Source organism: Schistocerca cancellata, chromosome 5, assembly GCF_023864275.1.
Source record: "Schistocerca cancellata isolate TAMUIC-IGC-003103 chromosome 5, iqSchCanc2.1, whole genome shotgun sequence".
In the NCBI taxonomy this organism is placed as follows: Eukaryota; Metazoa; Arthropoda; class Insecta; order Orthoptera; family Acrididae; genus Schistocerca; species Schistocerca cancellata.
In genome coordinates this window covers 18445071-18457584 of record NC_064630.1, presented here as the reverse complement: position 1 = coordinate 18457584, position 12514 = coordinate 18445071, and the positions used below count along the sequence as shown (strand labels likewise).

The window sequence follows — 12514 nt, the reverse complement described above, 5'->3', positions numbered from 1 at the left end:
GAAATAAAAATGCTGAGGTTCGCTGATGACATTGTAATTCTGTCAGAGACAGCAAAGGACTTGGGGGAGCAGTTGAATGGAATGGACAGTGTCTTGTAAGGAGGGTATAAGATGAACATCAACAAAAGCAAAACGAGGATAATGGAATGTAGTTGAATTAAGTCGGGTGATGCTGAGGGAATTAGATTAGGAAATGAGACACTTAAAGTAGTAAAGGAGTTTTGCTATTTGGGGAGCAAAATAACTGATGATGGTCGAAGTAGAGAGGATATAAAATGTAGACTGGCAATAACAAGGAAAACGTTTCTGAAGAAGAGAAATTTGTCAACATCGAGTATAGATTTAAGCGTCAGGAAGTCATTTCTGAAAGTATTTGTATGGAGTGTAGCCATGTATGGAAGTGAAACATGGACGGTAAATAGTTTGGACAAGAAGAGAATAGAAGCTTTTGAAATGTGGTGCTACAGAAGAATGCTGAAGATTAGATGGGTAGATCACATAACTAATGAGGAAGTATTGAATAGGATTGGGGAGAAGAGAAGTTTGTGGCACAACTTGACCAGAAGAAGGGATCGGTTGGTAGGACATTTTTTGAGGCATCAAGGGATCACCAATTCAGTATTGGAGGGCAGCGTGGAGGGTAAAAATCATAGGGGGAGACCAAGAGATGAATACACTAAGCAGATTCAGAAGGATGTAGGTTGCAGTAGGTACTGGGAGATGAAGAAGCTTGCACAGGATAGAGTAGCATGGAGAGCTGCATCAAACCAGTCTCAGGACTGAAGACCACAACAACAACATGTTTCTAATATATCAGACAATAATGCCAAATTTAATTAATTGTAAATTTTAATTAACTTGCTCCATAGCCAAAATAATGTTACTCTAGGAATCAGCCTAGCTAAAAGGAATATCCAAATAATAAATTTAAATGGGAGAAACTAAAAAAGCTTAACCCATTAGTGCCTACTCTCGATTGAGAAAAGTCAAGTTTTTTCTGTTATTGTTACAATGTATGCTACTTCAAGCCAGCAGTGGACTTCTATTGCGGTAAAGTGATGTTTTCTCCAACAATGGGTACTGGTGTTATCTCTTTTCTACAGTTTTTTTGCTGAGCCTGCTGGTTGTTTCTATTTTTATTAGTGTGTCTGTATCTAAGACTACCTACATTTTCTGGCTGCTTTATAACATTGTACTGCAGTAGCGCTTGGCACAAGTGGAGGGCAAAACACTTCATTGGATTTTTTGTTCCTGTGCATGAAAACCTGCAGTCTCTATTTGAGGTTATCGGGCACTTCCATGCTTTTTGTTATGTTTTTCCATCTTTTCAGATTTCTTTGTCATAGTTTGCCAGATTTTTGAAACTGTTGAAGAGGCAGTAGAATATCTATTACCTGAGTAAATAGAAGCAGATATAGCAGCTCTACCTACAGGTGCAGATGAGAAGACAGTTCAAGAAAATACTGAAGACGACTTGTTAGGTAATGCCTATGTAAGCAATATTGCAGGTGCTACAGGAATTTTAAATGAGAGAGAGTCAATGAAGGTTTTCCTAATATTTGCTCCAAAAAAACCTCATATTAAAGGAAGTAAAATGGTGTGATCAGGTTCCAAAATCTTCATTTCGTGGCTTAGGGCTGAAATTTTCTTGTCAGTCAGATAAATCAAAGGAAAAGTTGCATGACCCCACTCCCATACATATTTTTGAAGAACTCTTTTCAGAAGAAGTTGCAAGCATTATTGTATAGGAAACTGAAAGGTAAGCCATGGAGTGTAAAAATAAAATTCATTCTTCAGTTGTACCCTGATGAAATTTGTGAGTTTGTTGGATACTTGATTTTACTGGCTATCATAAATTGTGCAGTGAAAGAAATTATTAGTTTGAAGATGATGATCTTGATGTTCGAGTTGTGAAAGATTCAAAGAGCCATAAAAGGTGTCTTGAACTGAAATCTGTATTACATTCAAATGACGATAAAACTGTCAATCAAGATAAAATTGTCAATCAAGATAAAAGTGTCAAATCTATCAAAATAAAACCACTATCAGAGGCTAATTGGAAGAGGCTCTGGTACAAAAGTCATTCAGAAAAATCTAGCATTTGATTAAATGATTGTGAGATACTATGGATATCACCCCATACAGCAGTTTATCAGACTCAAGCCCATACCCTTTGAGTATAACTGTGGGCCTTAAGTTGTACTGAAGGCTACTGTTACAGATTTTTACTATATTGTGGGAAGAACCGGAAGGATGACAGTGATGATCAACCACTGGATTCCAAAGTACATTTGAAAGTGTTGCCAATTATTTATGAGCCAAACAATTACAAAGTATTTTTTGACAGTAACTTTACTAGTCATGACCTGCTCATACAACTGAGGAACTAGGATTCCATGCAAGCTGAACTGTAAGAGAAGACAGAACAAGGAAGTGTCCAGTATCACAAGATAATATAATGAGAAATAAAGGAAGGTGTATTTTGAGTTAGAGATTTGCTAGTGTGAAGGACATTTTGGTCACAAAATGGAATGATAACAAGTGTGTTTATCTAACAACTGATTTTCACATCGTGCTCCTTACCATCAAAGTCTTATGTTGGTATTCATCCCAGAAAGAAAGCTAAGTGTTCCAAAACAATACACATTGAACACATATGAGAATTTCATGGGAGGTGTCAATCACAATTGGCTACTAGAGAAACTTATAATTGCAGTTTGTGGTAAAGAGTAGTACTTGTGCTTTTTTACGAGGGTGGTAGATGTGACTGTTGTAAATGCAGACCTGGTTTTCAAGAGTTGCAATAAAGGAATTTCTCTTTCAATGAAAGAATTCAAAATAGAGACTGCCAGAACATATCTGAAAAAGGTCTTGAAATGAGGTCAGCTAAGGGAATACTAACAAAACTCATCTGATCTGCCAGGACTAATGTACAAGACATACAGTATGACCAGAAACTACATGTCATCCAGAAGGGTGAGAAACACAGGGAATGACAGTTTAAGAACTGTAAAGAAAAGTCTAGAACATATTATGTGAAGTGTTATGTCATGCTCTATATGGTACACTTTCCCAAACATCACATTAAATCTTAAATAAATTTTAGTTTTGGAATACTCCACATATTATGTAAACAAAGTAGTGACTCCCCCAACTAACAGAATACTATAAAAACTACACATGTATCCTAAGAAGAGTGATAAGACAAGCAAAAAGGATGCAGAATGATGAGTACATTGACAAATCCAGCAATAAATTAAAAGCAATGTGGAATATCATAAAAAGGGAAAGAGGGGAAATGAAAGCTTCACGCACGAACATAGAAATCAAACTCCACAATGAATCTATATCTAATCCCGAAGTTGTGGTGAACTCATTCAACAATTTATTTACAGTAATAGCTGAAAAACTGGTCCAAAATAGTCCTAACACAAATTACCAACCAGCAAACCAAAAATATCACACATGTGCAGAGTCAATTTTCATTACCAAATTCACTGAAAATGATGATGCAAAAGCAAAGCCCTCAGAGAGTTAAAAAATTCATATTCAGTTGGAATTGATGGTATCCCAGCAGATGTAATCAAAAATTGTGAACACACAATTGCTGAACCATTAACTCACCTCTGAGACTGTTCTTTCCAGGCAGGTATCTTCCCTGAAGCTCTGAAACTTTCTAAAGTAATTCCTGTCTTCAAAAAAGGTGATAATAAAGACATGAATAACTACAGGCCTATCTCAATCTCATCCCACTTTTCTAAAGTTTTTGAAAAAATAATGTCCAAAAAAATGATGGACTTCATTGAAAAAAAAAAAAAAAAAGATTTACTAAGTTTAGCTGAACATGGGTTCAGAAGCAACAAATCTACTGAAACTGCAGTATATGATTCCATAAATATGCTTTTAGAAATGTTAGATATAAAACAACCCATAACAGGCATATTTCTGGATCTGTCAAAGGCTTTTGACACTGTTGACCACAAAATATTACTGGAAAAATTAGAACACTACGGTATCAGAGGAATTGCAAACAACTGGATTGCTACATTCCTAACCAATCGGATGCAGAGAGTCAGCATGAAATATACTAATAGACAAAGCAACTCAATAACCAAAATACTATCAAGTAATAAAACTGTAAAGCAAGGTGTTCCATAGGGCTCAGTATTGGGACCACTACTTTTCCTCCTGTATATTAATGACTTGAGCCTGAATGTTGATGCACACAAAACAGTAATATTTGCTGATGACACAACTGTACTCCTCAAAGGGGAGAATACAGAGGCTGTGCAAAAAGCTGTGAACTTGGCTACCTATCAACTCAGCAACTGGGCAAAAATCAACAGATTAACTATCAACACCAAAAATACACCTTCCATGAACTTCCACACAACAAAATGCAAATTTCTCTCAGCCATCTGTCACTATAAATAACCAGTCAATAGATACCGACACTGTCTTCAAATTCCTAGGTCTGTGGGTTCAAGATAACCTGAAATGGAATACACATACAGGAAAGGTAAATGCCAGGATTTGTACTGGCTGTTATGCATTGAGTGTACTGAAAACATGTGCTAGCCTGAAAACATTAACCAGTGCATACTACACTTATATACAAGCCCACCTAAAATATGGTGTAATATTCTGGGGAAATGCTCCAACTGCTCTGAGCACATTCAGAATCCAGAAGAGAGCAATGAGGATTATTACTGGGGGCAAACCCAGAGACTCCTGCAAACCCATCTTCAGAAAGTTGGAAATCCTTACACTGCCTTGCCTCTACATTCTTGAGACTCTAAAATTCTTCAGAAAACACATAGTGCCAACTGACCCCAGAGTCGTAAAAAATAATGAAATACATGAACACAACACCAGGAAAAATGCAAACCTGCATGTTATACATACAAACACTCAACTGTGTAAAAAGGGAGTTTTCCACATGGGCCTTCAACTGCTCAACAATCTTCCCACTAGTATTAAGTCCATCGAAGACAACATAAAATTTAGCAAAGCTGTGAAGTCATATTTATTGTGCCACTGTTTTTACTCTGTAAATGAATACTTAGAACAGTAATCTTGCTGTTTGTGTTAAATTGAAAATATTGAGCAATATAATACATTAGGATACTTAAGGCTTACATTAATATATGTTAACAATGTTAAATGATTTTTCCGACATCTGCAACACACTGTGTACCATCAGATCACATGGAATAAATAAATAAATAAAGTTTTTGGACCAAAAATTTTCTATTTGGTTGGTGAGTAGATTCATAGCATTTTCCCATAAGTTTAATAAACCCAACAGATACACTTCACAGAGACTTTATTCATCAATAATATATTCTTCCTTACTATTTAGAACAGTCTGCGAGTGCTGGGGTAATTTTCAATTCTCCTACTGTAGAAATCATGTGGTTTTTAGGTAAAGAGATTGTCGAGCTATGCTTGGCTGGCACATTTTCATACAGAAACAAAGTTCCTTGAAGGTGGTTCAGTAAAGAGCAGAAATGGTGACAGTTTGAGTGTGCAAGATCCAGGGAATAAGGTGGGAACTGAAAGGCTTCCCAACCCAACTCCTGTATGGTGTTTGTCAGTCTAGCTCAATGAGGGTGGACATTATTATGGAGAAACATCACTTCATGCATTCTTCCTGATCGTTGGTTGTGGACTGCATATGCAAGAAGTCTCAGTTGTTGGCAATAAATGTCAGTGATGATTGTTACACCTTGGGGAAGCAATCCATAGTACACCACACCATTGCTGTTCCACCAAATGCATAACATTATTTTGTGAGGATGCACACAGTTCTTTGTACAGGAAGCTTCTGCTTTGTTTGGGCTCAACCATTCCATTCTTTTCCTTGTGTTAGCATAAAGACACCATTTCTAGTCTCCAGTAATGATACAGGATAGAATGATCAGTGTTGTTCATGAGCCAATTGATGATTAGGAAGTGGAGATATACATGTGGCCATGAGATGATTTTTGTAATTTTAGTTTAGGTAATGTGATATGCATACACCAATTTTTAAACCTTCCCCATTGCATGGTGGTGGAATAATCACATTTTCACATCCTCGAGTACAGTGATTGGGATAATTGTGAATTAATGCTTTTAAATGATCTTCATAAAACCCCAAAGGTCTTCCTGAATGTGGAGTGTCTCTAATGTAAAATGCTCCTCCTTAATGAAACTCCACAGGAAGAAATCATAGGGCTTCAAGTCCTGGTGAACATGGAGGCCAGCTGAGAAGTGCTAAATTGCTGGCTGATTCATGACCAGTCCAGCTGACTGTTAGAGTTTCATTCATGTATTCACACACTTAGTGACTCTGGTGAGAGATGCCCCATCTCATTGAAAAACACAGTTGTCCTCACTCAGTCTCAGAAGCAAGCAGTTTTGTTACATAGCAAAATACTGCTGATGGTTAAACTTTTTTCTATCAAAGAAGAAGGCGCTATAAACAAGAGCGAGATATTCCACAAAACAACCTGATTTTCGCTGAATCTTGTACATGTTCAGTTTGCACCTTTGCATTCGGTAGGCCCAAAATTTGAACACTGACTAAGGTGCAAAGTCACTTCATCACTGAACATGATGATGAGTGGTATGAAGTTGTTACCATTGTCAGTTAGCATTCTGAAGCTTGTCATAAAATGCCACACATTTGTGTTATTTTCATGTAATAGAACCTGTGACAGTTATAGCTTGTATGGCTTCATAACCAACCAATATCTTAAAACAGGCAGTTCTAACTCCTGACTGGCATGACCGGTTGATTTTCTAGGTTTACACTGGAAAGCAGGATGAATTTGTGTGATATTTTCATTGGAAACGTGAATCTGGGCAGGACTTTTTCCTTTACACACACATCCTCTTTCTACAAACTGTCAGTACCATCTGTGACTGTTCCATCCATTTGAAGACACAGTTTGGTAGCTCAATATGGAAAGTCTCTGCGTTATAATCATAGAGCTACACCTCACAAACTTGACAACAAAAAATGATTTCTGTTGTGGAGTAGTCATTTTGCAACATGACAGTGACCAAGCAAACTGAAGACAACTGACATCTAGCAAGAATGAATAAAACTAGATAATGCATTTGTTCCTCAAATAACCAAGCTGTGGCATAGCGATCAATAGTTTCCACAACATAATATTCTGTAATATGTATATTCTTTTTGAAACACCCTTTATGTATTAGTGAGCTGATGTTTCCAGTTATATCTGGGTGTGAGTTAGGCAGTTGACTGATGGATCCAGTTCAGATTTTAAAGCATCCTTGATACTGAATCTTGCTCAAGTGCTCCCACATGCAGCTTCAGTTCTATCTATGCCTCACATTGCCTTTCTTCCTCTTTATTGACAGTAGGTGCCTGATAACTTGTTTTCGTGGTTTAGGAAACAAAGTGTTATTACACTTTTTGATCAGTTGGTGACAGAGCATGAGGCATGTTTTTCTACAGATGTAGCTTCATCAGGCAAGAGAAATGTTACCAGTGAACATAATGAACAACTTAAGGCTCTGGCTACTGATATTTGGTTCCCATCTTTGAAATAATTATGGTTATTGTTTCTAGTGAAATAATTGTTGTTATTGTTTATGGGTGTGTGGCAGATATCTACCACAACATCATTACTGACCAGCAAGAATTACTTTGAATTACTTTTTGGACTCAGTAAGCAGCACTGTGCTGTGTTCATGTGCATATGTCTCATGTAACCATCTTCAGTAAAAATTGTGTTACTTGATGTACAGATTGTGTATTCGATATTCGACAGCAATCTGTACCCAAGTTCCCACAGTTGATTCCCTTATGCAGTCTATCTCCTTTAAACTGTAGCAATTATATAATAATTTTGACATGATTTCAAAATTACTTGCAGTTATAAGTATTGTTTTCAGTATGTTGGTAACATGTTTTTGCATTTTTTTATTTCAGGGATTACACCAATTATAACAAATGAAATGGGAGTTGTAAATGAAAGGATTACATTCTCTTCTGGAATAGAAAAGCCACGAGCAGCTCTAGTAACACCTGTACTGTGGCAAAAGGTTCCACCAGGAACATCAAGATTTCCCCAAGAAGAAGCAAAAATTGTAGTTGAGACCCTGCTACAAAAATCACTTCAAAATGAATGTGAAGAATTATATGACACCTACGCAAGCAGTTCAGATGAAGGAAATACTAACATGGAGTTATTGGTGCCTTTAAAGCATTCAAAACGTTGCTATAAACAGAAAGTAATACTAACTACTGAATACACCAATGGTAGACTTGAAGACTCTCTAATAGCTTTTCCTAATGATCGCTCCAAGTCACTTCGACCATGGCCAAAACATAAAATTACAAGGTATACAGCCGTCTAATTTTGAGCAGTTCTGCAAACAGTAGAAATTTACTGGTTTCTGTGCTGATTATGTGTAACACTTTTATTGGTACAATACATAAGAATTCACAATATAACACCAGCTTCTGCTTTTGGTGATGTACAGGAATTAAATTTCTAGCTGTGGGAAGTATACAGCAACACATTTCACAAGCTAAGTTTCACTTACTAGTGTTCCAGTTCTATTGATAATTTTTATAGCTCACATTAATAAGTAGGTTCTGTATAATTCTACAGATTTGGGTGTGAACTTTTAATTTGTCACAACCACACCCCCACAAAACTCACAAAAACATCAAATAATGTTTTGAGTGGAAGCCTTTTTTTATACAAGTGGCTTAGTAAATAAAGTGTAATATTAATTTTTTGGAAATGGTTTTTATGTTTTGAAAGAAATAAGTAAATTAAATTTTTCAAAATAACATAGTGAAACTGGCAATTAACCCTAAGTGACCACACCATTTTTTATAACACAACCGGGCTTGTGACATATTTCGTTCACATGTAAAGAACAGCTATTTTTGTGTCAACAATGGAAGCATGTATGAGTAGAATCATATTTTAATATTAGTTTAATTACACAATGATAAAATAAGCTTATATTAAACAGGCTGAATCACTGTATCATTAAAGAATAATAAAATAAACTTCCATTAAATCACTTTGATGCCACACACTTGTGTAACCCCATAGTAATGGAAACACTCAAAGCATTAAACAGCACAACTGCATCAAAACAAAAGCCAACTGCTTATTTGATTTCTAATTACCTTGTAGACAAATGTCCCACTGTGGGACTGTACTGCTAGCACAGAATATGGGTCATTTTCTTGCACAGATTATGAACTTTTTCTCACCAACCTCATTGTTTTTTTATATTTCTGCAGCTCACATCTGGAGGGATTGATCTACATTCTCCGACTGGGTTTTGACTACCTCTCATTGTGCCCTGAAATGAGAAATGCCCCGTCCACTATCCTTCCCACCCCTCCCACAGTGCTATTCCACCATCCATGAAACCTACACAATATACTTGTCCATCCGTACACATCCCCTGCTCCCAACCCCTTATCTCATGGCTCATTCCCCTGTAGCAGACCTAGATACGAGACCTGTCCCATACATCCTCCCACCATCACCTACTCCAGTCCTGTCACAAACATCACCTGTCCAATCAAAGACAGGGCTGCTAACTATGTAACCAGTCATCTGATCTACAAGCTAAGTTGCAACCACTGTTCTGCATTCTATGTGGGCATGACAACCAACAAGCAGTCTGTCTGCATGAAAGGCCACTGACAAACTGTGGCCAAGAAACAAGTGGCCTACCCCGTTAATGAGCACGCTACCAAACATGACGTCCTTCATTTCAATGAATGCTCGACAACCGGTGCCATATGGATCCTTCCCACTAACCCCAGCTTTTCTGAATTTTGCTGGTGGAAACTTTCCCTGCAATATATCCTACATTCCTGTAACCCTCCTGGCCTCAAACTTTGTTAACCTTTGTCCTCACCCATCCAGCCTCCCTGTTCCCATTCCAGCACTACAAAGCCCTCATTCCACCTTTGCACCCAATCTCTTTACTTCTCTCCTTTCCTGCAACCCCCCTCCCTCCTCATCACCATCTCCTTGCCCTCTATCTAACTTTCCAACTGCACATAGCTGCCCTACCCTCTCTCCACCTCATCCCTCCATGATCCCCAGCAGCACTGCACTGTTCGTCATCCCTACCCTACTATCCCTCCCCGTCCCAGCCTCCTCCTTACCCGCACCAAATTGCTGCTCCCATTATGCACTGGTGCTGCTGCTCGCAGTGTGGCTGCAGTTGCCTGAGACTGCAGTTGTGTGTGAGAGTTGCATTTGTGTTTGTGTGTGTGTGTGTGTGTGTGTGTGCTTTGTCTATTTTTGGTGAAGGCAATTACAGGCCAAAAGCTTTATTTGTGACAGTGTTTTTGTTGTGCCTATCTGCAACTCAGCATCATGGAAAATCAAAATACTGTATGATATACTAAAATTTGAGAAAGTCAGTGGAAAATATTTGTATGTAAAAAAATTCTGCAACAACAATCTTCAAATTTATTTAGTCCAAACCAACCACAACGACCTGATTTTAGATTTTCAGCTTCATGAATCAGATAGCTGCTCTTAATTTAGTTTTTATTTACTAGTTAGATCTACATCTGCATCTACACCTATATGGATGCTCTGCAAATCACATTCAAGTGCCTGGCAGAGGGTTCATAACACCACCTTCACAATTCTCTATTATTTCAGTCTTGTATAGCATGCGGAAGGAATGAACACCTATATCTTTCCGTATGAGCTCTGATTTCCCTTGTTTTATCGTGACGATCATTTCTCCCTATGTAGGACAGTGCCAACAAAATATTTTCACAATCAGAGGAGAAAGTTGGCAATGGGAATTTCATGAAAAGATTCCATCACAACTAAATACGTCTTCCCTTTAATGACGTCGAGCCCAAATCCTGTATCATTTCAGTGACACCCTCTCCCATATTTCGTGATAATACAAAACGTGCTGCCCTTCTTTGAACTTTTTTGATGTACTCCAACAGGCCTATCTGGTAAGAATCCCACACTGCACAGCAGTATTCTGAAAGAGGACAGCAAGCATAGTGTAGGCAGTCTCCTTTGTAGATCAGTTACATTTTCTAAGTGTACTGCCAATAAAACACAGTCTTTGGTTAGCCTTCCCTGCAAATTTTCTAAGTGCTCCTTCCAATTAAGCTGTTCATAATTATAATTCCTAAGTATTTAGTCGAATTTATGGCCTTTATATTTGACTGATTTATCATTAACCGAACTTTAACGGATTCTTTTTAGCACTCATCTGCATGATCTCACACTTTTCATTATTTAGGGTCAGCAGACAATTTTTGAACCATTCAGACATCTTTTCTAAATCATTTTTCAATTTGTTTTGATCTTCTGGTGACTTTATTAGTTGATAAATGACAGCGTCATCTGCAAACAACCTAAGATGACTGTTCAGATTGTCTCCCAAATCATTTATATAGATAAGTAACAGCAAAGGGCTTATAACACTACCTTGGGGAAGACCAGGAATCACTTCTGTTTTACTCAATGACTTTCTGTCAATTACTATGAACAGTGATCTCTCTGACAGGAAATCACAAGTCCAGTCACATATCTGAGATAATATTCCATAAGCACACAATTTCATTAAGAGCCACTTGTGTGGTATAGTGTCAAAAGCCTTCTGGAACTCCAGAAATATGGAATTGTTCTGAAATCCCTTGTCAATAGCACTCAACACTTCATGCGAATAAAGAGCTAGTTGTGTTTCACAAGAATGATGTTTTCTAAACCCATATTGGTTGCGTGTCAATACACTGTCTTCTTTGAGGTAATTCATAATGTTTGAACATAAAATATGTTTCTGAATCCTGCTGCATATCAAAGTTAATGATATGGGACTGTAATTAAGTGGATTACTCATACTACCTTTCTTGAATATTGGTGTGACCTGTGAAACTTTCCAGTCTTTGGGCACAGATCTTTCGTCGCATGAATGATTGTATATGATAGTCGAGAATGGAGCTAGTGCATCAGCATACTCTGAAAGGAACCTAATTGGTATACAGTCTGGACCAGAAGACTTGCTTTTGTTAAGTGATTTAAGTTGCTTCACTATTTTGAGGGTATTTACTTCTACATTACTCATGTTGGCAGCTGTTCTTGATTCGAATTCTAGGATATTTACTTCACCTTCTTTTGTGAAGGCATTTCGGAAGGCTGTGTTTACTAACTCTGCTTTGGCAGCACTGTCTTCAATAGTATCTCCATTGCTATCATACAGAGAAGGCATTGATTGTTTTGTACCACTACCATACTTCACATAAAACCAGAATCTCTTTGGATTCTCTGCCAGATTTTGAGGCAAAGTTTCATTGTGGAAACTGTTATAAGCATCTCGCATTGAAGTCCACACTAAATTTTGAGCTTCTGTAGGAGACCACCAATCTTGGGGATTTTGCATCTGTTTGAATTTGGCATGTTTGTTTCATTGTTTCTGCAACAGTGTTCTGTCTCATTTTGTGTACCAAGGAGGATCAGCTCCATCATTTGTTAAT

The 12514-nt window shown here is 37.5% G+C and overlaps 1 protein-coding gene across 1 annotated transcript in view; it reads left to right on the top strand.

Moving 5' to 3' along the window:
* LOC126187968 (uncharacterized) overlaps window positions 1-12514 on the top strand; it is a 239048-nt gene that overhangs the window by 86842 nt on the left and 139692 nt on the right. The window contains exon 7 of the mRNA XM_049929354.1: window positions 7949-8360. Coding sequence (XP_049785311.1) covers window positions 7949-8360 — 412 coding nt within the window. The remainder of the gene's footprint in view (window positions 1-7948; window positions 8361-12514) is intronic.